The sequence below is a fragment of the Pelophylax lessonae genome (assembly GCF_965119305.1).
Source record: "Pelophylax lessonae genome assembly, chromosome: 1".
NCBI lineage: Eukaryota > Metazoa > Chordata > Amphibia > Anura > Ranidae > Pelophylax > Pelophylax lessonae.
In genome coordinates, this window is record NC_138768.1 from 456253848 (window position 1) to 456281067 (window position 27220).

Sequence of the window (27220 nt, forward strand, 5' to 3'; positions counted from 1 at the left end):
TAAATTTGCTGTCCCCTCAAAATAACTCAACACACAGAAAGCCCCCAAAAAGTGTCAGTTAATGTCAGAATATCTGCTGCAATATCGCAGTTCCGCTATAAGTTGCTGATTGTCACCAATACTAGTAAAAAATAATGAATAAATAAATAAAAATGGCCAATTGTTTGCAGACACTACATCTTTTGTGCAAACCAATCAATGTATGCTTATTGGGATTTTTTTTTTTTTTTTTAACCAAAAATATGTTGCAGAATACATATTGGCCTAAATTGATGAAGAAATTCGATTTTTTCAATTTTAATTATTTTTTTTAAATTGCCTTTCTTTTTTTTGTTTATAGCTCAAAAAAAAAAAACACAAAGATGATCAAATACCACCAAAAGAAAGCTCTATTTGTCAGTCAAGTGGTTAAAGTACTATATATGCTGAGAATAACTAAAAAAAAAAAGAGTATATGTCAAGAATTATTTACAATTCTACACATATTGTAATTATCCTTGAGTATCACTTGCAAAAGTAGTGGGTGTATGAATCAATGAACAAACAATAATTAGTGAAATTGGTAAAACATTTTTAAAAAGTATCTAAAACATTAAAAAAGTACATTAGCCATAAATATTCATCTGCATTGTCCAGGCATAGAACATTGTTGGAAGCTACAGTCTCCTTCCATCTACCATGCAGCTGTTTAAAAATTGTGAAATTTAAAATAACGGGATCTAAGGTGTTGCATTTTTAATCGTCGATTACTTGACATTGACAACTTGATTAAAAAATAATATAAATTCCTGAATTGTCTTATATTTTCATACAAATAGTTCAATACAGCAAAATGGATCTAGGAAACATAAAAGACATTCTCCGTGGAAAAGATGTGCCTCTCCCTGCAGAGTCCACCAATGCTGTCAGACTCTTCCTAAGCTCCACATTTTCAGGTAAGGTCATGAGAGGTGTCAGCAGGCACGCAGCACGCATTGACCATGGCCTGAGTGCTTTATATTTTGTCCTATTTCCTCTGCAGGTCAGATTTTTGCAGAAAAAAAGGTTGCAGGTGTCCCTGTGCAGAAGAAACAGTGTCTATCTTGTTTACTTGCATCATTAATGACAATAATGATATGGCTATAAATAAATAATGACAAACTGATTCTTTTTTCAGTCTTAACCCTATCAAGGAGGCTATGCTGCACTGCTTCAGTCTCAGAAAACATCCAGTAGACATTAGAGCCTATGGTAAAAGATGGTATTAAATATGCAATTGTAAATCAATGAATAAATACAATAAATATATGAAAAATAATTAGGACCTAAAGTCACTGTGTGCAAATAATGTAAAGGTGTGACAAAAATTGCAAATAAATATTAAAGTGCATGATAACATAAACAGCATTGGTAATGATTAAAGTGCATGATGCCAATAAATGCAAAAATAAATGAATAAAATAAATAAATAAATAAAAAATAAGTCCATCCAGTTCAGAGAAAATGGATAAGTTAATCTCTGTAGCTTATGGAAAGTCCACCAAAGTGCAAAATCTCCTTAGGTGAAATAATATTATTTCTGGTGTATGTGACAGCCACCAATATGTGAAGTAAGAAGGGGGCTTACCAGAAAAATAGGACCCAATAGAGCTTACACTCTTCAGGTCACTCACGTACAGTATATAAAGAAGGAGGGCTGTCACTGTATCTCTGATGCTGGATTGCCTTCAGTGTTCAAAAGCAACCTCCAAACACATCTCATCAGCCGTGTATGTAAACCAAAGGATGTCCTATTGGGATCAACTGGGATGTCCTCCACATAGGCTCAATGAAACAAAAAGCTCACATAGTGTGTACAAATAAAGGAACCATTTATTTTAAAAGTAGGAACAGTTACAGTATTCAATAGGAAAAAGCGCTTATGAATGGTATGTAGAATCCTGGACAGAGTAAACGCAACACCTGTAGCTGACCCAACACATTTTGCCTCATAAGACATCATCTGACCCCTACTTTTAAAATAAATGGTTCCTTTATTGGCACTTCATATACGTGAGTGACCTGAAGAGTGTAAGCTCTATTGGGTCCTATTTTTCTGGTAAGCCCCCTCCTTACTTCACATATCGGTGGCGGTCACATACACCAGAAATAACATTACTTGACCTAAGGAGATTTTGCACTTTGCACTTTGGTGGACTTTCCTTAAGCTACAGAGATCATCTTATCAATTTTCTCTAAACTCGATGGACTTAATATTTATTTATTTTTTTTCATTTTTTTTTACATTTATTGGCATCATGCACTTTAATGATCACTAATTCTGTATATTTTATAAGGCATTTTAATATTTATTTGCAATTTTTTTGCATACCTTTGCATTATTTGCACACAGTGATTTTAGTTCCTGATTATTTTTCACATATTTATTGTATTTTTTCATTGATTTACAATTGCATATTAAATACCAATATCTTTTACCATTGGTTGTTACGAATTGTCTTTCATTTTTTGCTGGCTGCAGGTCACTATTGTTGGCGTGGTAAATCTTTACACACTAGACACTAGAGCCTGCTGGTATTATAATAAAAAAAAACTGTTTTTTTTAACACAATCCTATCACCAGACCATTAATTTCAACAAAAATCTTCCTATAGGATTATATGTGCATTGTAACTATGAACACTATATTGTCAAACGTATCGGGACACCTGCCTTTACACTCTCATGAACTTTAATGGCACCCAGTCTTAGTTGGCCCATCCTTTGCAGCTATAACAGCTTCAACTCTTCTGGGAAGGCTGTCCACAAGGTTTAGGAGTGTGTCTATGGGAATTGACCATTCTTCTAGAAGCACATTTGTGAGGTCAGGCACTGATGTGGAAGAGAAGGTCTGGCTTGCAGCCACCGCTCTAATTCATCCCAAAGGTGTTCTATCGGGTTGAGGTCAGGCCATTCAAGTTCCTCCACCCCAAACTTGCTCATCCGTGTCTTTATGGACTTGCCTTGTGCACTGGTCCAAATCATTTGGTGGAGGGGGTGATTATGGTGTGGGAGTGTTTTTCAGGGGTTGGGATTGTCCCCTTAGTTCCAGTGAAGGGAACTCCTGTTCCAACATGACTGCGCACCAGTAAACAAAGCAAGGTCCAAAGAAATGGATGAGTTAGTTTGGGGTGGAGGAACTTAACTGGCCTAACCTCAACCCGATAGAATACCTTTGGGATGAATTAGAGCGGAGACTGTGAGCCAGGCCTTCTCGTTCAACATCAGTGCCTGACCTCACAAATGCGCTTCTGGAAGAATGGTCAAACATTCCCATAGACACACTCCTAAACCTTGTGGACAGCCTTCCCAGAAGAGTTGAAACTGTTATAGCTGCACAGGGTGGGCCAACTCAATATTGAACCCTACAGACTAAGATTGGGATGCCATTAAAGTTCATGTGCGTGTAAAGGCAGGTGTCCCAATACTTTTGACAATTTAGTGTATTTTATGTATCTATGTGCCAGTAAAAGCCCAAAAGGCCCCGAGACTGCTGGGTGCTATCATCTTGGATGTGCTGTCAGCAGCCCCAGCAGACTCAGAGCTATCACTTAAGTGACACTAAATATCCTTCTTCACTCCCTTTCACTCTTTTCCTGGCAGTTACGTATAAAGGTTATGTAGGGAGGTGAAGAGAAGAGTGCAGGAGCTGGGCCAGCACAGAGAGTAATTAGGCTTTCCTACAGAGGGCAGTGAGGACAAGGAGAAAGGGGGCTATGCTAGGGAATTGACTCTTCCTGGAGTAGTCATTTTTTTAAAAAACAATGAAAATGTTGCATTTGATTATTTTTATTTCTGTTCTTTTATCTGTGTTTTTTAGTTAGTGGCATATTCTTTTTAAAAAGAGTCTTTCATGAATAAAAAATTATCCAATTGGTGCATATGTGTAGAGATCACTTCTGGGCCCAGTAAAGTTTATATCTTAAAACAAAACCTGGAAATCCCTTCTAACCACATGGCTCACAATGTTAACAAACATTTGTAACATGCTTTTTCAGTTCAGTAGCCTAAAAATATTTTTTTTGGCAAGGCATGGAAGCCTTGTTGTTTTGACTGTAAGAAGACACTGGGAGTTCCAATGGTATGACGCATTAATTGTAGTACCGTGACTCTCATACTTTAAATTTATACTCAAAATTTAAAGAATAGTGTATTTCTGTAAGTACAGATTTTTAGTTACTATTGCAATGGTTTACTTTTATGGTATGTTCCCATCTTTACAGTTTTCCTCTTCCGTATTTTTTGTTATTGTAATAAATGTGGAGATTTGTAGATTACCCACTAGAAGGAGCTCTGTGATTCAGATATGTATTGCTTTTCTAGGAGGAACAATAAAGAGCAGCCATTGTGTAGCACTTTACCACTTTAGCCCTGGAGGATTTTGCTTAATGACCAGGCCCTATTTTGCGATTCGGCACTGCGTTACTTTAATTGACAATTGTGCGGTCGTGCGACAATTTTGAAAAAAAAAACAATATTTTTCACATTCTGCTATATAACATTCCCATAAAAAAAATGTAAAAATCTTTTTTTTTTTAACATTTTAGGCCAATTTGTTTTCTGCTACATATTTTTGGTAAACAAAAATTACAATAAGCGAATTTTGATTTGTTTGGGCAAAGGTTATCACGTCTACTAACTAGGGGAAAGATTTATGTCATTTTTTTTTATTAGTAATGGCAGTGATCTGTGATTTTTTTGGGGCTGCGACATTGCAGCGGACAGATCGGACCCCTAACTGACATTTTTGACACTTTGGGGGGACCAGTGACATTACTACAGTTATCAGTGCTAAAAATATGCACTGTTACTGTAATAATGCCATTGGTAGGGAAGGGGTTAATACTATTAGTGATCAAGGGGTTAAATGTAAGCCTAGGGGAGTGATTCTAACTGTGGGGGGGTTGGGCTTGTGAGATCATCACAGAGACATGCGATCCTATATAGCAGGATCACATAGCCTCTCTGATCACTTCAGGGAGAAGGACAAACGGCTGTGTTTACATCAGCTGTCCGTCCATCTCTGTCAGCGGGGGGAGACTGCGAGTGACTGGCGGCCATCGGAGCCGCCTCTCACACGCACTGGCTCCCCAGCTGACGAGCGGGAGCATGAGCGCGCCGCCGCCGGTGGGCGCTCACCCCCTAGAGTCTCCTGAGCAAGCGATGTAGTACTACGTTGGTTTGCCCAGGAGCGGCCGCCTGTCGCAGTAGATCTGCGGTGGGCGGTCGTCAAGTGGTTAAAGCAGGGCAAATGTAATAAGCAAATATGGTTGCCTCCATGTACATATATAACTGCAAATTATACATAAAAAATATATATATTTTTAAAACATTACCTTATTCTAACAAAGCTGTATTTATGTATCATGGTGCTTTACACACATCTAAATAATAGTGAACTTTTGTAAAAGCTCCACCCCTTCTATTGCAAGATTTAATAAAATGTGACTGCTAGAATTTTTTTACTGGTGGAGACATGCAGAATACTTAAATAGAGCAATGTTTGGGAATATCAAACTTGCTCTACATTAGTAGAATTTAGTTTGAAATTTTTTTGTTATAAGAACTCGATTTCCTAGTTACTAGTGGGGTCAAATCAATTTGTTTGTTTTGGACCACAGTGACAGTAAAATTCAAAGAAGCAGGATGGAAAAACTTTTTGACAAACAGTTTATGTAGTTTTAGTTCAGGAAATGACATTCATTCCAAAATCAAATGGTAAAACCAAACAACGGTTTTAGGTACCTTTGCATGACATTCATCCAGTCATTGAATGTCTTTGAATGTCCAAAGAATTTTTGTACAAATGTTGAGATGTGTACGATGGAAAAATTTGTTTCATTTCGTATTCATTTGTTAAGTTTATAATTTCATTAACTATATTCGTTATGTTAGAATGATTAGTTTTCAGAATTTGTTTCGTATATTTGGATTTGTTTCCTATATTCGATATTTTAAAATTATTTTGAAATTCTAAATTTTTCAAATCAATTCCAACTTCGAATATTCAGAAGAATATTCGTTCTATTTTATTCTAATCTATTTTTTTCTATTCTATTCTAATCACTACTATATTTTTTCTATTATATTCTGTTCTATTCTATTCTATTATTTTCTATTTGTTTTTATTCTAGTCTATTCTGTTTTATTCTATTCTATTCTTTTATAGTCTATTCTATTCTGTTTTATTATATTCAATTCTATTCTAATCTCTACTATATTTTTTCTATTATATTCTTATCGATTCTATTCTATTATTTTCTATTTGTTTCAATTCTATTCTATTGTATGCTATTCTATTCTGTTTTTGTCTATTCTATTCTTTTATAGTCTATTCTGTTCTGTTTTACTCTATTCAAATTCTTTTTTTTTTTTTTTTTTTACTATTCTGCTCCATTATATTCTATTATTTTATATTCTAGTCTATAAAGCAGCCTAGGTAGAATCATCATCTTATTTCACTTTTATACTTTACTAAGTTTATTTCAGTGTTTCCATTTCATATTCAAATTCATTTTTTAATTCAAATTTGAATTTGGATAATTAGTTTTGGTAAAATGTATTTTGGATTTTTTGAAATTCGTTACTATTGTGATTCAGAAATTCGTATACATCTGAATCTCTGTATAATGAAAATTTTGTTCAAACTGCGATGAGTAATGAAACAAATCGCACATGTCTATACAAATGTTCGTAAGAATATTCAGACAAATGTTAATTTGAAAGTCTACTTATAGACTGTATAACCAGGTTAAGACCAGCAAACAAAAGTAAAGGAGGAGTGGTTTCAAATTTCTTAAACTTTAGTCAGCCTCCTGACTGCTCTCAACATCTGCACCTGCACGCTCATTGGAGCACAGGCAGGCTGTTCTCCCAGCACAGCTAGAAAATGCTGGGAAGGATGCGCTCTTATGCCTAGTGTGGTCTGCTCAAATCAGGAAAGCAGGGGGGCTGGCAGGATCACCAGGAATTTTACAACATGGAAGCAATGCAAAGAGCACAGGATAACTTTTTAACACAAGTACATGGTAGCACAGACACATATCAGCAATATGAAATGTTGGGGTAAAAAACACTTCAAAGATGAACTCCAGTTACACATTCACTTTTATCTGAGTTTGTGGGTGAAGAGAAATGCAGTTATACTTACCTCATTCCTCCATCTTGCAAGCTTCCTTCTCAGACTAGTAGTCAAAGTGGCTTCTTTTTGCCACATCATTAGTCGCAAGCAATCTGACGTCATCACGTACAGTGTAGGACCAACAGTCCTGCATTGTAAATGACTTTATTGAGGGCCTGCTCAGACTGTGTGTTGAAGAGAGGAGAGCGCTGGCTGGCAGGAAAGTGAGAAATAAAGTAGGTATAACTGCTTTCTCTGTTCCCTCTAGACAAAAATTACCATTAAAAGGGTAACTCCACTTTCGTGGAGAAAAAAAAATTGCAAATAAAGAAAAAATAATATAGCTTATACAATTGTGACACAAATCATATATTGTAATTGAATGTTATTAAAAATGACCTTTCCTTTTCAGTCTGCAGCCATTGTAATCTTCCGAAATTGCAATGCAATATGGCTACCTGGAGCTGCTCTGTACACAGAATGTATACTGACCACACCTCAGAAACATAATTTCCTGCTTGTGGGATTTGCTCACTAATTTTCCTAGAAGTCTGCCTAAGATATAAGTCAGATTTCTGGCATCCCCTGCAACAAAGATGTAATTTTTGGTGAAATACTCTCAATAGGAACACGTCTAAAAGGATAATCAAAAGAAAATAAACACTCGCGCCAGGAAGAGAAGTCTAAGTGCCGGTTCACACTGGGGCGACCTGTGAGGCGACCTGGTCCCCTCACAGGTCGCCGCAGGTCACCTCCCATAGGGAAGCTGCGGACCCGTTCTAATAGGAGCGACACAAGTCGCTCCGACCTAGAAAAAGGGTCCGGAGCTTCTTTGGGGCGACCAGGAGGCAACCGCCATAGACTTCAATGTTATGAAGTCCGTGGCGGCCGCTCCGAGGTCGCGGCGCGCTGCTCGCACCGCGATCTCGGAGGTCGCCCCTGCAAGTAGCGTCGCGGTAATGTGAACCGGCGCTTAAACAAATGTGTATGTGTGGACTGCTGCTGCTACAACCCACAGTGGTGTAAATGCTAAAAAAAATTGTAATATAAAAAATATTACTAGCAGCGCAATGCCTTGCCTCGGAATTGCTTCTAAGGCCCACAATATAACTGATGTCAGTATATATAGAATGGTGTGGGATAGGTGCGTGACAACAAATAATGACCTTATTATAAATCTTAATATAAATCCCAACATGTATAGTACATCTTCCCAAGAACAGGTAAGCTATTCAAATTGCAAATAACCATAAAGTGCAATGGTGCCGAAAAAAGTGCAAATGGTGTCCTGTTATCATAAGCTGGTAAACCATACAAATTACAATGCACTTGAAATAAATTAAAAAAAATATATAAAATGAAAAAAGTTTGTGCAAAGTGGGTGAAGTCTCTCAGTGTCCAATATGTTAGGCTGCCACTGAATTTGTGCCGACAGATATCTCCTCAGATTGATTCCTCTGGAAAGCACTAATATGCAATGGTGGTGTCACCCTCCGTGCTTGTGAGATGTAATAGAAATGCACACTCACCAGAAGATGTTGTCCCCCAATACCGTACGGCAAGCTGAGTCAAAGCAGGCTTATTAGGATTATATCCAGATAGGCATCACCTTCGTCCATGCCCGGGTGGTCCTGGATGGTTCTAGTTGCTGGTGTGTGCAGGTAAAAAAAAGGGGCTCCTCATTGTGTAGTATGTTTTTAAAATTGCCAAATTTTATTAAAACATTACACAGTAAAAAATGTTGGTGATACAGTGGATAATATTGCCCTGGGAGCCGCTGTGCAAAAACAAACACACCCTGGTTGAAGAGTAGGAAGCCGGTGTTCCGTTAAAAAACCCTACCCATGAAAATTCCCTACCCTCGTCACTTCCGGTGCACCTACGTCATTGAACAGCTGAGCAGCTTACCACTGCACATGCTCAGAGCCCCGAAGGGTAGGGAATTCTCACGGGGTAGGGTTTTTTAACGTTACACCACATCAGCTGTTGCCGCGGGTACATTGAAACATCTCCACTCCAACCCCTCTGACTTCCCTGATCTTGGCTACTAAATGTAAAAGCGGTGGGTGTATGAAAATATAAATCACGGAGATCTAGGCTCCGTGATTTCTATTTTCATAGACCCGCCGCCGCTTTTACATTTAGTAGCCGAGATCAGGGAAGTCACAGGGGTAGGAGCGGAGATGATTTCATGTTGGAGCGGAGATGTTTTAATGTACCCACGGCAACAGCTGATGTGGTGTAACGTTAAAAAACCCTACCCCGTGAGAATTCCCTACTCTCCGGAGCTGTGAGCATGCACACTCCTAAGCTGCTCAGCTGTTGAATGACGTATGTGACCAGGAAGTGACGAGGGTAGGGAATTTTAACGAGGTAGGGTTTTTTTAACGTTACACCGGCTGTGGACACTGCTGATCGCAGTCCGCCGCTGCACGCGGCTTCCGGGTATGCTTAGAGCAGAGTGCGTTCCAAGGGCACATACCAGAACGAGGATCAGCAGTGTCCACAGCCGGCTTCCTACTCTTCAACCAGGGTGTGTTTGTTTTTGCACAGCGGCTCCCAGGGCAATATTATCCACTGTATCACCAACATTTTTTACTGTGTAATGTTTTAATAAAATTTGGCAATTTTAAAAACATACTACACAATGAGGAACCCCTTTTTTATAGCTGCACACACCAGCAACTAGAACCATCCAGAACCACCCAGGCAAGAACGGAGGGGATACCTATCTGGATATTATCCTAATAAGCCTGCTTAACTCCCCTTGCAGTACGATATTGGGGGGACAACATCATCTGGTGAGTGTGCATTTCTATTACATCTCACGAGCACGGAGGGTGACACCACCATTGTATATTGGTGCATTCCAGAGGAATCAAACCAAGCAGATATTTGTCCACACCAATTCAGTGGCAGCCTAACATATTGGACACTGAGAGACTTCACCCACCAAGGACACTATAACCGCACTTGTTTGGCACTTTCTTTGCACAAACTTTTTTCATTTTATATATTTTTTTTTTATTATTTCAAGTGCATTGTAATTTGTATGGTTTACCAGTTATGATAACAGGACACCATTTGTACTTTTTTTGGCACCATTGCACTTTATGGTTATTTGCAATTTGAATAGCTTACCTGTTCTGGGGAAGATGTACTATACATGTTGGGATTTATATTAAGATTTACAATAAGGTCATTATTTGTTGTCACGCACCTATCCCATACCATTCTATATATACTGATCTCAGTTATATTGTAGGCCTTAGGGCAATTTTGAGGCAAGGCATTGCGCTGCTAGTAATATTTTTTATATTACAATTTTTTTTAGGATTTATACGCCATAAAAGGATGCAGGCCCAGCAGATTTCCTTGTTAGTGTCCTGCAGCTGCCACAGCTTATAGATAATTAGAAAACCACTCCCATTTGACCCACTCGGCACAGAGGAACAAGCAATGATTTCTTCAGAACAACAAAAGGTAGGAATCTGCAACAAAGTTTTTCATAATCCTTGTAATGTACAGAGATCACCCAGAGGGGAATGTTGTATTCTCAACAAAAGTAGTGTTACGCTTTAAATCTTGCAGTTCAAAAGGAGCTCCACTGCAGGGGTGTTTTTTTTTTTTTTTGGCCGGAGTTCGACTTTAACATATATCACATATAAAGTATAGTTCATACTTTTTATTATAAAAATAGATTATTAGGATATTTCCTTACAGATACTACAGGTACTAACTTTGCAATACAAACTCAACCTTTTCAGATATGGCGGAGGAGCGTAATGCACTAATGGAGATGGCCTATCCTGAGATACAAACCTTTTGCCAGCAACACGGACTAACATTTGAGGTAAAAACGCATTCATTTAAAGAATTTGTCAAGCCAAAAATATTTTAAGTTGTACGTAGGGAAGGATTTGAACCCTTGTCAGGTTTTTTTTTACTATCCAGGGCTCTGTTAAAGATATTTTCTCAAACTTACTGTACCAGTGACTACAGTTTTATCAGATGGAAAGATCTCCAAAAGCATATGAAGAACTATAAAAATCCTATCATGAAAAATAGCATTACAAACCTGACAGGGGTACTAATCCTTTTCCTCTGTATCCAAAACTAAAAATCTATTGGCTGGGATTGCACTTTACAAATAAAAAATAAAACCCAATAAGAAGCATAATACTGTGTTATGTTATGTGACCTCTAAACTCCAGATTAATTGGTTAACCACTTAAGCCCCGGAGGATTTGGCTGCTCAAAGACCAGGGCCTATTTTGCGATTCGGCACTGCGTGAATTTAACAGACAATTGCGCGGTCGTGCGACGCTGTACCCAAATGAAATTGATGTCCTTTTTTTCCCACAAACAGAGCTTTCTTTTGGTGGTATTTGATCACCTGTGCAATTTTTACTTTTTGCGCTATAAACAAAAACAATTTTGAAAAAATAATATTTTTTACATTTTTATATATGAAATTCTCAAAAAAAATGTAAAAATCTAAATTTTTTAACATTTTAGGCCAATTTGTTTTCTGCTACATATTTTTGGTAAAAAAAAATCGCAATAAGCTGATTTTGATTGGTTTGCGCAAAAGTTATTGCGTTTACTAACTACGGGAAAGATTTATGTAATTTTTATTGTTTTTTTTTTAACTAGTAATAGAGGCAATCTGCAATTTTTTTTGCGGTACTGCGACATTGCGGCGGACAGATCAGACCCCTGACTGACATTTTTTACACTTTTGGGAGTACCAGTGACATTACTACAGTAATCAGTGTTATAAATATGCACTGTTACTGTCAAAATGACACTGGCAGGGAAGGGGTTAACTTTATTAGTGATCAAGGGGTTAAGTGTGTCCCTAGGGGCGTGATTCTAACTGTCAAGGGGCGTGGCTTGTGATGTAACCACAGAGACATACGATCCTACACAGCAGGATTGTATAGTCTCTGCAGTTACACCAGGGAGAAAGACAGGCGGCTTTGTTTACATCAGCCGTCTGCCTTTCTCCCTCTCCAGCGGGAGATTGTGAGTGACCGGCGGACATCGGAGCCGCTGGTCACTCGTGCGGCGATGTCAGGCAACGAGTGGGGGCGGGAGCGCGCCTCTGGCGGCGCGCATTTGTCCCCTAGAGGCTCGTGGGCGAGTGACGTACCAATACGTCACTTTGCCCAGGAGGGGCTGACCGCCGCAGTATATGTACTTGCGGCGGTCGGCAACTGGTTAAACTATAAAAAGCAAATCAGGAATAGAAACTTGTATTTTGAATCTACCAGCTTCCTATATCACTGTAAATTGAACAGCATTATTTCTAATGTAGTGTTTCTAGGTTCCCTCGTCTGCAATAACCATTATGAAAGGACTTTACTCTAACTTTTGAATTTTTAACTTAAAGTGGTTGTAAACCTCAGACATTAAATAAAGCATATCCCTCTAAAGTGTGTACTTGTCTCAAGTAAGAGCACTAAGTGACATTTCTGTCTGCTGCTTCATTTCTCTGCTATCAGAATGAATCACTTCTGATAAGTTTTCCTGACACCAAGAGAAAAAAAGGTGACAGGGTAGGGAGCTTCAGCTGATTGACAGCCTCAGATCTGTTCCTGTGTGCTGTGTAATGGGGGTGTGTCCCTGCCTTCCAATCAGCTCTCAGAGCTCTCCTTACTGAACTCTGCTGTTACTGAACGTCAGCTCTCTGCCCCCTTCTTTCTGACAGCTTAAACAAGCTTTATAATTTCTGAACTTTGAACAGCTGTAGAGAAGAAAATACTGCAGATAAACAGATACAACATATGTTGGAGGATTTGTTTAATCTCTGTGTATCACCTTAAGATAGTCACTTCACTGGGTATATGGAAGGGTTTACAACCACGTTCAAGTGGTTCATTAATCAGTACATTTACCTGTCCAGGGAACCAGGGAACCAGCACTGTCCCCACCAGGGCTGGTTCTTTGCTGTTTTTTTTGGTCCCTGGCATTGGCATGTTTAGCTCATGTTTGGCTCTTGTGAGGGGTTATCCAAATATCAAAATGCCTTGAAGGGTGGTTGGAGTGGGAGTTCTAGCCAGACAGCATTTTCGTGCCCTAGGTAACATCCACAGGTGATGCTGAGCTTTTATGTATGAAAGAACTTAAATCCAATGAATGAAAGGGGCAGACCAGGGACTGGAAATTAAATGTAGCAGGGTCTATGTGACTTGATGTAACTTCTAATGAACACTTTAAAGTGATATTAAAGGCAGCTTATTTTAAAAATAACAAACATGTTATACCTGTTCTGTGTAATAGGTTTTACACAAACCACCTCCGATCCTCCTTTTCTCGGGTCCCCTGTCGGCACTCCTTGCCCCTCCCTTCTGCAGAGTGCCCCCAGAGCAAAATGCTTGCAATGGGGGCACCTAAGCATGCTTGCTCCCTAGCCGCTGCTCTACATGTCCACTCACACACAGAGTCACATCTTTTTTTTTTTAATGCCATTACTAAAGTAATACATGTGATGCTGAATGATGTACAGTAAACCCCCCTCCATTGCGGGGGTTACGTTCCGGACCCAGCCGCGAAAAGTGAAAATCCGCGAAATAGAAAAACCCTATTAAAATGCATTGTAGGCATGATTTTTTTACTGTCACTGTACGTGTAGAAGCATTTTAAGGTCTTTAAACACACTTTTAAAACAATAGAAACTCATTTAAACACATAAAAGATACTTAGAGACAGAGCAAGAGCTATGAAAAACACAAAAATCTTTCATTTTTAATGATTTATATAGTAAAATAACATTACAAAAAAAAACGCGAATTACCGGGACCGCAAAAACTGAACCGCGATGTAGCGGGGGATTACTGTACACTCATTTGTGCATATCACACTTTCCAAGTGTATGTGTGTTGGGTACTTCTTACAGTCTGCTATCTTACAGGTTGTGGACATGCGTTGGGGAGTACGAGATTATGCATCAGTGGATCACATGACTACAGATCTTTGTCTAGAGGAAATTAAAGCTTGTCGGAAAACTTCTATGGGACCATATTTTATTGTAAGTTTATTATCTTATAGGACTTTCTGATTTTGCACCTATATACAGTATCTCACAAAAGTGAGTACAACCCTCACATTTTTGTAAATATTTTATTATATCTTTTCATGTGACAACACTGAAGAAATTACACTTTGCTACAATGTAAAGTAGTGAGCAAACAGATATACTGAGAAGTTTGCAGGAGTCCTGCATGGTACAGCGATCTGCTTGATCGCGGGTGCAATGCTTTTCAGGCTCCAAGTAAAAGAAAATAATTAATGTACATTTTTTTATCTGCCAAAAGATGTGCATTTATATATTTTTTTAAAAAGGTGAACTTATCCTTTAAAGTAACTCTTCTATCTTAATCAATAGATAGACCTGCTGTAATTGAAACATTTTTTGTGTTTATGTGGCAAGCAATTTCCGGTAGGTAGACACCTGCACCATAAAGCAGAAAGGGAAAGAGCCTTTGAGTGTTTAGACTGATCCAGACGGCTGAGTAAAACCGAGGAGTTATCTGTTGTTAGCCTTTAAATAGAATAGAAAACACACCTCCCCTGAGTGTATTTAACTTCTAATACAATCCTAAAGGAACCTCCCTAGGCAGACCACTTTATATTCATAATATAAATAACACAGGTGTGCATGTGTGCCATAGTCTTTATGGAAAACATACCCAAGTTTCATGTCATCTGGATTTATGCATCAGCTGAATTATTGAATTATTACATGCACACAGCACATAACTCATTTTTAGGTAGCATATCAGAAGGACTATACCACTGTCTGTGTTTAGCTTTGTAGGGACCTTGTCTTAAAGTGGAACTATACTCACTTTGGATCCAGCAATGTAGCGTCCTGGAGCTCCCCACCGCCTGATCACATCTTCAAGCGGGCAGCCTCCGGATCTCGATCACCAGATTACATGCTATGTGTATAAAATGGAAAACCAACCATAGCGTAATCCAGTATAAAACATTTATTGGAATCCTAAAAATTGCACTTTCGTACTGGCAGTAGTAAAAATCCCATTACTGTCATTATATACAGTGCATTCGGAAAGTATTCACAGCGCTTCACTTTTTCCACATTTTGTTATGTTACAGCCTTATTCCAAATTGGGATTACATTTATTATTTTCTTCAAAATTCTACAAACAATACCCTATAATGACAACATGAAAGAAGTTTGTTTGAAATCTTTGAAAATGTATTCAAAATAAAACTGAAAAAATCCCATGTACATAAGCATTCACAGCCTTTGCCATGACACTCAAAATTGAGCTCCGGTGCATCCTGTTTCCACTGATCATCCTTGAGATGTTTCTACAACTTGATTGGAGACCACCTGTGGTAAATTCAGGCGATTTGACACAATTTGGAAAGGCACACATCTGTCTATATAAGGCCCCACAGTCAACAGTGCATGTCAGAACACAAACCAAGCCATGCAGTCCAAGGAATTGTCCGTAGACCTCTGAGAAAGGATTGTATCATGGCGCAGATCTGGGGAAGGGTACAAAAACATTTCTGCAGCATTGAAGGTCCCAATATGCACAGTGGCCTCCATCATCCATCAATTGAAGAAGTTTGGAACCAACATGACTCTTCCTAGAGTGGGCCGCCCAGCCAAAATGCGCAATTGGGGAAGAAGGGTCTTAGTCAGGGAGGTGACCAAGAACCCGATGGAAAACTTTGAAAACACATCAGATCTCAATAGGGAAAAAAATCATGCTGGATATCTTTACTGATATGGACTGGGTAATGTATTAGGAATGAGAAGGATGTCACATCATTTGATGGAAATTAAAATTATGGACCTACAGAGGGCTGAATTCAAAGACCCCCTGAAAATCAAAGTGAAAAAATGATGCAGCAGGCTAGTCCATTTTGCTGAAATTTCATTGCAGCACTTCAAAATGGTACTTAGTAGTTTGTATGGCCCCCACGTTCTTGTATGCATGCCTGACAACATCAGGGCATGCTCCTAATGAGATGACGGATGGTGTACTGGGGTATTTCCTCCCAGATCTGGACCAGGGCATCACTGAGCTCTTGAACAGACTGAGGTGCAACCTGGCAGCGTTGGATTATATAGGTTAGGCGAGCATGGGGACCATTCAATGGTATCAATTCCTTCATCCTCCAGGAACTGGCTGCATATTTTCACCACATGAGGCCGGGCATTTTCGTGCATCAGGAGGAACCCAGGACCCACTTGCACCAACGTAGGGTCTGACAATGGGTCCAAGGATTTCATTCCGATACCTAATGACAGTCAGGGTGCCATTGTCTAGCCTGTAGAAGTCTGTGTGTCCCTCCATGGATATGGCTTTCCAGACCATCACTGACCCACCACTAAACTGGCCATACTGAACAATGTTACAGGCAGCATAATGTTCTCCACGGCTTTTCCAGACCCTTTCACGTCTGTCCCATGTGCTCAGGGTAAACCTGCTCTCATCTGTGAAAAGCACAGGATGCCGGTGGTGGACCTGCCAATTCTGGTGTTCAATGGCAAATGCCAATCAAGCTCCACAGTACTGGGCAGTGGGCACAGCGCCCATTAAAGGATTTCAGGCCCTTAGGCCACCCTCATGAAGTCTATTTCTGATTGTTTGGTTAGAGAAATTCACACCAGTGGCCTGCTGGAGGTCATATTATATGGCTTTGGCAGTGCTCATCCTGTTCCTCCTAGCACAAAGGAGCAGATACCGATCCTGCTGATGGGTTAAGGACCTTCTTCAGCCCTGTACAGCTCTCCTACAGTAACTGCCTGTCTCCTGGACTTTACTCCATACTCTAGAGACTGTGCTTGGAGATATAGCAAACCTTCTGGCAATGGCATGTATTGATGTGCCATCCTGGAGGAGTTTGACTCATTGCTTCCAGTAGTGACACTGTCCCTAGCCAAATGCAAAACTAGTGAAAACAGTTAGAAAAGATGAGTAGGGAAAAAAAATGTCTGTGACCTGTGAAACCATTCTTGTTTTGGAGGTTGTCTCATTGTTGCCCATCTAGTGCACCTGTTTTTAATTTCATTAATAGGGATGGCCTTAAGGTTCGCCCGGCGGTCGGTTCGCGGCGAACTTTGCTCGTTCGCAGTCCGCCAATTTTGCGAACATATGGCGTTGTTCGCGGAGGTCCTATTAGTTTACATTGGGGAGAACTTTGACCCATGACACAGCCATCAGGTGGAACAGGACAGCCAATTGAGACATTTCAGCACATGGACATACCCCCTACCTGTGCAGCATTGTGATTGTGGTGAGCGTTTCTGCAGCAATACTACAACTACAAACAGTGACAAAAGTATTATAACTGGTGTGATAGACCAGTGGCCCCCGCTAAACGACAGATTGAAGCAGGGTATTATCTGAGTATACTTTTATAGGTGTATTTGTGTCCTGCAAAAAATATTGCCTCTTTTGCTGCTTTAACTCTGCTACACACAGTGCCAAACTTACTGGCCAATTTTTTGTACAACTGGTGTGATAGACCAGTGGCCCCCCAATACCACAGATTGAAGCGGGGTGTTATCTGAGTATACTTTTATAAGTGTATTTGTGTCCTACAAAAATATTGCCTCTTTTGCTGCGTTAACTCTGCTACACACAGTGCCAAACTTACTGGCCAATTTTTTGTACAACTGGTGTGATAAACCAGTAGCCCCCCAATACCACAGATTGAATTGGGGTTTTATCTGAGTATACTTTTATGAGTGTATTTGTGTCCTGCAAAAATATTGCCTCTTTTGCTGCGTTAACTCTGCTACACACAGTGCCAAACTTACTGGTACATTTTTTGTACAAGTGATGTGATAGACCAGTGGTCCCCCAATACCACAGATTGAAGCGGCGTGTTCTATACCTTGTTTCACATATACTGCGCTTCTCTAGAGACTTTTGTCACAGGGTAATTTAAAAAATGACAGGCAGAGGAAGAGGCAGGCCCTTACGCAGGGGTGGTAGGGGTAGGGCAGGAGCAGTAGGCCGGAGCCAAAGTGTGAAGTTTCAGAAGGTGTGTTTGATTACGTCAAAGGACGCATCAGACTTGGTTGAGTGGCTCACTCAGCCTTCCTCTTCTGCACCCTCCTCATCCTCTCTATCTGCACCCTGTTCACGCTCTGCTGTGTGCACCCCCAAAGACACCACCACCACCACATACCCTCCGCTTGAGTCACTGGAATTATTTTCTGATCCATCACAAGACATTTGCGATGCGCAGCCATTCTTGGCATCGGATCAGGAAGAGGAGGTTGCAACAGCCACCACTCAGCAGTCTGACAACAGTACCCAGATCAGCCCAAGGAGGTTGGTCCCCGCTGTTGCTGCCTACTCCGAGATCTCTAATGTTAGTGGTGGGGAAGGTGACGTCGATGATGACATGTCTATGGAAGTCATGTGGGTGCCCACAAGAGAGGAAGAGGAGGGGAGTTCAGAGGCAGAGACAGACCAGCAGATAGGGAGGAGAAGCAGGCGGAAGTTACATTGCACAGGAGGGACAAAGCAGACTGCTAATGTATCAGGAGCGAGCCATCAACCATGTACGGTCACATCTGGCACTCCCAGGACGCCAGCACATGGCTCCACAGTGTGGGCTTTTTTTAATGTGTCCGCTGCTGACAATAGTGTTTCCATCTGCAGCCTTTGCAGTCAATGCATAAGTCGCGGTAAGCCCAACACTCACCTAGGGAAGACCGCCTTAAGAAGGCACCTGGACTCCCATCACGAGACCAGTGGGAGCGATGAAGTCAGAGCCCACAAAGCCACACTCCAGGCTCTCACCGTCCAGCCTCTTCTCCTTCTCCTCTCTCCTCACAATTGTCCTCCACTCCACCTTCCATCATGCCGTCCTCACGTTGTTCTGGAAAAAGGCAGGCTTCTGTGGCCCAAATGTTGGAATGTAAAAAAATGATGACGCCGGATAACCTTCTTGCCCAACGGTTTACTGCTGGCTTGTCGGAACTGATAGCCCGCCAACTACTGCCATATCAACTGGTGGACTCGGAGGCCTTTCGGAAATTTGTAACCATTGGAACATCACAATGGAAGGTCCCAGGCAGGAAATATTTTTTGCAGAAGGGCATTCCAGAGCTGTATGGCCATGTTCAGCGGCAAGTGAATGTATCTCTGGCACACAGTGTCGGTGCCAAGATACATCTGACCACAGACACATGGTCTAGCAAACACGGGCAGGGAAGGTATATAACTTTTACTGCCCACTGGGTGAAACTTCAGATGGCCGTCAAGCATGTAACCCGTGGCACCCGTGTAGATTTGGTTTTACTGCCATGGATTGCATGCAGGCATGCCTCTTCTTCTCCTCCTTCTACTCCATCCTTCCTCTCCTCCTCGGCTGACTCCTCCTTTTCCGCTGCTACCGTCTCTTCTGCTGCACCTCCCAAGATCCCCAGAACCTATTCCACATGTCAGGTGAGACGTTGCCATGCTGTGCTGCGTCTGTTGTTCCTGGAAGCCAAGAGCCACACTGGTCCTGCACTCCTTTCAGCTTTGCGTTCACAGGCAGATCAGTGGCTGACACTGCTCAATTTGACAGTTGGTAAAGTGGTGTGCGACAACTGTGCCAATCTGCTGAGTGCGCTGAAACAGGGCAAAATTACACATGTGCCATGCATGGCACATGTTCTGAACTTGGCCGTGCAGTGATTCGTTGCCAAATACCCTGGGGTCCAGGACGTCTTGCGGCAGGCCAGGGAAATCTCAGGCCATTTCAGAAGATCTTACACAGCCATGGCTCGCCTTGCTGACATTCAGCGGTGACAGAACCTGCCCATCAGGCGTCTTATTTGTGACTGTTTCGACGTGATGGAACTCAACCTTGTATATGCTTGATTTTTTCACCTCGCCAGTGGCTGCACATGCGCGACGCATTCAGACTTCTGACAATTGATGAGATCACCAAACTGGTCAGTCGCGGCCAGGGCGCCATCAGTGACATCGTACCTTACGCCTTCTTTCTGGAGCATGCATTGCGCCATGTCATTGATCAAGCCGTCGAGGAGCAGGAGCAGGAAGATGAGGATGTCGCAATGTTGGATGAATTCCCAGGGGGTGCTACTCCATCTGAGACAACAACAGGAGTCTGAAGAGGAGTCAGAGGAGGATGGTGCCGGGGCGGATGAGGAGGAGCAAGAAGAGCATGCTTTAAACCTTTCTGGGATCCCTGGTGTTGTCCGTGGACGGGGAAGGAGAACGAGGACGACATTATCCTGGATGATGAGCTGGAGCCAGGCCACTACACCGCTTCCAGTTTAGTGCGAATAGGAGCCTTCATGCTCCAGTATTTTAAGGGGGACCCCTGTATAAAAAGCATAAAGGGCAAGGACCAGTACTGTGTGGTAACGTACTTAGACCCCCGGTACAAACAAAAAATGGTGGAAATGTTACCAACATCACAGAGGGCGGTCAGAATGCAGCACTTCCAGGCCTTGCTTTGTGAAATGCTGCATTCTGCTTTTGCGTGAGAAGGAATTTCCACTCACAGAGAAACAGTTGGGGGTAGCAATCCAACAGCGCCTGCAAGAAGAGGGCGGTTTGAAGATGTGTTGGTCACTTCAGATATTAAATCATTCTTTCAGCTGACCCATCGACAGCTGTACTCCGGATCCAGCATCAGGGAACGCCTAGACTGACAGGTGTCCGACTACATCGGGTTAACGGCCGATGTGGACGCTCTGAGGAGTGATGAACCCCTGGACTACTAGGTGGGCAGGCTTGACCTCTGGCCAGAACTTGCACAATTTGCAATGGAACTGTTGGCTTGCCCCCGTCCAGTGTCCTGTCCGAAAGGACGTTCAGCGCAGCAGGGGGGATCGTGACCGATAAGCGCACTCGCCTAGCTCATTACAGTGTTGACTACCTCACATTTATAAAAATTAATGAGGCATGTATCTCTGAGGAATTCAACACATGTGACCAGTAGACCATTTTTTATTACAATTCCTCATGACAGGCCACAAATATCCACCAGATCCACCCTCAAAAAAAAAATTCATGGTCCTTGTCTTTGGTAAATACAGCGGCATAAAAGGCATTTCATTTCCATTGAATGCCTAATTTTTGGGGCCTTTAATTGACAATTATTTTTTCTGTCAATGCCTAATGTACCTCCAGCCACAGAATACAACGTTCTTAGCTGTCAGGTAAACGCATGTGGGCTAATTTTTGGTACCTGTACTGGCCGACACTTACTGCTGTATCCTGTGAATGCCTAATGTATCTTCAGCCACAGAATATAATGTTCTTAGTTGTCAGGTAAACCCATGTGGTCTAATTTTTGGGGCCTGTACTGGCCGACACTTACTTCTGTATCCTGTGAATGCCTAATGTACCTTCAGCCACAGAATACAACGTTCTTAGCTGTCAGGTAAACGCATGTGGGCTAATTTTTGGGGCCTGTAATGGCCGACACTTACTTCTGTATCCTGTGAATGCCTAATGTACCTTCAGCCACAGAATACAACGTTCTTAGCTATCAGGTAAACGCATGTGGGCTAATTTTTGGGGCCTGTACTGGCCGACACTTACTTCTTTATCCTGTGAATGCCTAATTTTTCAGACTGGAATTTAAAATCAATGGGTCTGTAAACGTTCCGCCAAATAGTGGAAGGGATGCGGACCCATTTTACAGACATGTGAATGGACCCTATATGTATTTGACATGTATTTACCGACTGCTGTCAGTTATGGCTGATTTAGGAAAAAAAAAAAAAATTTTGCTGTAAAAAAAAAAATTTTAGGGCAACTTTTCCAATAGCAATACTTCTGTTATGACAGTGTCCATGTGGTGGGACTATTTGTGCACAGCTAGTAAGTATTTTGTGGCTGCAAATATGACCTAACGTTTTTTAAAGTTTGCCTCCCATTAACGTAAATGGGGCCCGCCGCGAACTTGCGCAAACTGCCCCGGCCGATGTTCGTCCATCACTATTCATTAACACCAAACCATCTGAAACTGATTAACAACCTCCTCTGCTACTTAACTGACCAGATCAATATCCCAGGAGTTTAATTGACTTGATGCTATACTCTGATAAAAAGTGTTCCTTTAATTTTTTTGAGCAGTGTATATGCTATCATTAAATTTTTTTAAATTTTATTTAACCAGGTATGTTTCAGAAACATACCTGGAGTTTGAGCAGTTATATCGGGATGCAGCTGCAGGCATCATCCTGGTACCCCTTTTTAGAGCAGATAGTCCACTCTCTTGTAAAAGCCATCCTAGAGGCTAACGACCTGCTGGATTCCTTTTTCAAGCAGCGGGAGAGGATGTCCACCCCCTCCCGCTCCCTTCCACAGCTGTACAAGGATTTCCTGTCCCGATCGGCTTTGTTGATCTCTATGATATAGTAACCCAGAAACAATAGCATCACGTCACTTCCGGGTTACTTGGATGTAAATGGTGCCATTTTAAAATATCAAAAGCATTTGATCTCCCTGATCTTGGTGTGATCAAATGCTTTTAAGTGCAGAGGAGGTATTTGGGATTTTATAGACCCAATATTTCTCCATAAAGAGTATCTGTAACATGTCTTTTGCTGTCACAAGGAATGTTCGCATTCCTTGTGATAGCAATAAAAGTGATAAAAAAAAGAAAATTAAAACGACAATGTAAAAAAAAAAAAAATTAAAGTGTGTTGGTCCCACATGCACACAAAGAGCAATCTTCCCACACATGTGAGGTATCGCCGTGAACTCAGGTCATGGGCAGTAATTCTAGCACCAGATTCCCTATGTAAATCAAAAGTGGTAACCTGTAAAGGCTTTTAAAGTGTTTTTTTGGACAGCAAAATGTTGGTCGTTTGTCACAGTTGAACGAGTGTGCGCAATTTTTGAGCGTGACAAGTGTGGTATCTATTTTCGTAAAACATCTTCTTTTATAATTTATATTTTACCAAAAATTGGGTCATGTATTGTGTTTTTTTGAATTCATATTAAATTTCCCAAAAAATTGTGTTTGAAAAACTGCTGCACAAACACCACGTGACATAAAAAAAATTGCAAAACCTGCCAATTTATTCTCTAGGTCCTCTGCTTTAAAAATATATTCATATAATATTTGGGGGCACTAAGAATTTTTCTAGCAAAAAATATTGATTGTTGCATGTAAACAAAAAGTGCCAGAAAAGGCTTGGTCTATAAGTGGGTAATTCTACAAGGGACCAAGTGTATATAGCACTTTTCCCCATTCTGATTGGTAGCCCCATTGCCCCCAAAACACAACTCCTTATGCTGACTGTAGCTCCACCCCCTTTTAAAGCTCAAATTATGGGTGTTCATATAGGGGAAGTACAGCCAACACAGAGCCCTGACCCTTCTCAAAGCAAAGTGATCTGTCACTATGAATGAAGAAGCAGCGCTGATAGTAAAAGTAATAGTAATAGTAAAAAAAACATTTAGAGCTACGACTCTGTATACTGTATCTGCCTGAGCCTTGTATGAAGTAAAAGTAGCTAGATATATTACATAGAGCCATATTTTTGAATGATCTTCTACTACTATAAATGAAGAGAAAGCACTGATTGTTCATTCATAATAATGACAGATCGCTTAGATCATATGAACTTTGTTCCTTGGGGAGTAAAGTAACAATAATGTAGCACTACTCCCTTGGGAGCTGCTGGATAAAGGTTCCCCTGGGTTACCATTAGCAGCAGCAGCACAGTTCAACATTTTCAGAGTGATTTTGGCTCAGTCAGGAAACAGTCTAGGAGCTTTGGTTTTTGTGTTTTTATTGAGAACTGGGATGGGAGAAGGGATGAGTGGGATACTCCAACTTGTATAACTATGCACAATTGGCTGGGACGACTGATTAATGCTGATTAACACTGAGTAACGCTGAGTAGCACTGTATAACGCTAGTCGCGGCTAGGCCAATCCTTCACCTTGTCATAAGTAGTGAAATAGAATTAAGTGAACTTCCTGAGGTAAACTGTACTGTAGTACTGTACTGCAGAAGAATCTTCAGGGCCCTTCCTGGCACCCCCTTTGTTCCTATTCTTCAGGGTCAACTACACGGCACCCCCTTTACTGTTAAACTTCCTGTGTGAGCTAACTCCTTGATCCCCTGACTTCTCTGGAGTTGTCCCCTTTCCTATGTAGACCCTTTGGCAAATCTCCTGGTACTCACATACACTGTTTTTCCTGAAAGACTCTGCCAGCAGCTCCACTGTCAGCACTCTGGATCCTCTGCAGCTCAGCTCCACACCTGGTTCACTAGGCCGACTGCCTGAACCACCTTCCCCACTCAGCAGGAGGAGAGACAGCCGTCCACCTCCTGCTGGGACTTTGCTCCCGCCAAAAGACTCCCTGTCACATGTCCCCTCAGTATTTATGGTCAATTCCAGGATGCATTGCAAGAATGCTCTCCCATTGAGACTGCCATAAACCCTGATGTGCCACTGGCTAGGTTTTCTCCACTGTCCAACACGCTCCCTCATTGGATACAGTGGGGACACTCCCTCAGACCCAGTGAATCACACCTGGAAACATGTGACAGGCAAACTAACAGATCAGGCTCCCCTGATAAACAGAAGGAGCAATAAATGCTTTTAACTAGCACCTGTCTAGGAGGGTGCTACATCAACTATTTTAATGATAGTTCCTCTTTATTTTTTTACCATAATTGAACTGTGCTGGTAGATTTCATTATCAGTTGTAAACTGCATTTGAACACTATACATCCTAACACAGAGGTAACGATTTTTAACTGCATTGTATGTAATTAAAGTGGAGTTCCACCCTAAAATTGAACTTCCGTCCATCTTCTTGCTCCGGGTCACCTGAAAAACAAATGGATAATCGCAATTTTTTTTTTTTTTTTACTTAATTTGTTTTAGAAGATAATATACTTACCTTACTTCTTCTTGCTCCCTCGGCGGCCACGGCAAGTCGTCACTTCCTGGCTTGCAATGATTCCTGGGAGCTGAACGTCATCGCTCCCAGGAATCAATACGCCTGCACCGGCCCCGACGTCAGTTCCAGTGCAGGCACCGTCATACCTTGCTAAACAGCTTCTGTGCACGCCCAGAAGCTGTGCAGGGATAACGCTGCAGCCCCGGAAGTGACGGCGGGGCCGGTGCAGTGCATCGTGGGACCGAAGAGGACGGAAGAGGACGCAGAAGAGGATCGCGCTGGCTTCAAGCTGCCCACACCTGAGATGGCAGCGCTGGACAATTCATTTTCAAGGTAAGTATTTCTTCTTGCAGGTAAGTGCAACCCGGGACAGTTCAGAGGCTATCCATTGTGGAATGCACTAGTCCTGACTGTCCCAGGGATATTTTTATGTATTTTTTTTGGTTTTAGGTGGAACTCCGCTTTAAGGGGAAATTCAGTGTGTTCCTGTCAGTGGGGCAGATTAAATTTTCTCCCATTTTCAATTGGTGTGTGAATGGGAACATGTAACACACATTCACATATATTCATAAATGTGTTTTTTTCTCAAATTTGATTGCAAAAGTGAAAATAGACAATAAGCCGGAATGTCCCTGGCCTAAATTTAGTGTTTTCAGCTAAGCTTTAGCTGAGCTTTGTTATTTTTAATTATTTAATTCTGCTACTGTTGAGTAATCTCAATAACCCTATTGTACTGGGTTTTGAACATTTATTCTGCCTCGGTAAATCACTGAGGGTTTTTTCAGTTATGTGGACTGAGGATAAGGTTACATATTTGGAGAGACCTTCTAGAAGGGTTATTGCCTCCCAGGCTTTGCTTGGTGGGGATGTGAAGGTAGCCGAGTCCTGTCCAGTGTAGCTGCAGAGAGGTTCAGTCCTTTCCTCCTAGGCCTTTTGCCTGGAGAAGGAAGCTAGAACCAAGAAAGAGTGTTTTTTTCCCCTATCTGCCCACCTAGACTTACTGTAGAGTATCCTAAACTGTCCTGTGACAGAGGCCTAAAGTGTCTACCTGAGAATTTTTTTTAAAGTCCTGGGAACAAGGGTGGACTTATGGGAAGAGTGGGGGAAAAGGCAAATTGTGACATTAGTAGTGCACCATGTCGAATAGTCCATATGGTCAAATTGTACTTTCAGTAAATGTGAGAGGGGCTTAAATGATCAGTTTGAGGGCAAAAGTGACAATATGAAAGCAAAAAATGGGTGACCGTGACAATATACTTCATGGACAATGACAGTTACAGTGATGACAATAAGAATGACATGCTACATAATCCAGTCATGCTACCTCCTTGCCTTAGTGAAGCTAGTAGCTCCATTACAAATGTTGGGACATGTAGTTCTACAGTAAAACTACATGTCCCAGCCTGTGAACAAGCTTGCGTACACTAACTTACACTGCTTTGAGGCACTCTACACACACCTGCCAGACAGGAGTAAACCCAGCTTGGCTAGCACTCTCCTTCTCCACATACCATACCAGTAAACTCTCATTTTTCACCAGATTTACCAAAGATTCATGTAACTTGCAATATTCTGCTGGAGACTTTGTAACAAGGGTAATGATCCGCTACATGCCTGCTTAATAAAATCTACTTCTGCTCCAGCGCAGCACCCCTACCTCCTCCAGGAAGATTAATTTACTAAAGCTAGAGAGTGCAAATTCTGGTGCAGATCTTCATACAAACCAATTAATTTCTAGTTTTTTTTTGCCAAAGCTTAATTGCAGAAGCTGAAGTTAGAAGCTGATTAGCTATCAAGCAGAGCCGAACCAGATCTTGCACTCTCCAGTTTTAGTAAATCCATCCCACTGTGTGTGGTATCACGTGTGCTGCTGTTTACAAACATTGCAAGCATTCAGGAGATTTGAAATTTCCAGTACTGACTCTGCAATCACACTGGAATTTCAGGCATTGCTCTGTCTATTCCAGGAAGTTCCCAAGTATGCTAAAGAGTACCAACCTGGCCAAGAAAATGTATAAGTAGCCACCTACCTGGACCTACAGAATCTACATTTGCCTGAAGCAGATGCATAAAGTGTTCTACAGATTACCTGTAGGAGAGGTCCAAAGCTATTTAAAAATAGTAGCCCATCCATAAATTCAGAGTTTACTGAGATGTCTGCTGTGCAGAAGCATTTTTGCTGCTGTTT

The 27220-nt window shown here is 41.4% G+C and overlaps 1 protein-coding gene across 1 annotated transcript in view; it reads left to right on the plus strand.

Moving 5' to 3' along the window:
• Positions 1-832: 832 nt before the first annotated feature.
• The window catches only part of NWD1 (NACHT and WD repeat domain containing 1), a gene marked incomplete at its 5' end in the record, with an annotated part of 94949 nt that continues 68561 nt past the window's right edge, over positions 833-27220 (plus strand). The window contains 3 exons of the mRNA XM_082260980.1: positions 833-935; positions 10906-10991; positions 14055-14171. Of these exons, the coding sequence (XP_082117106.1) occupies positions 833-935; positions 10906-10991; positions 14055-14171 (306 nt within the window). The remainder of the gene's footprint in view (positions 936-10905; positions 10992-14054; positions 14172-27220) is intronic.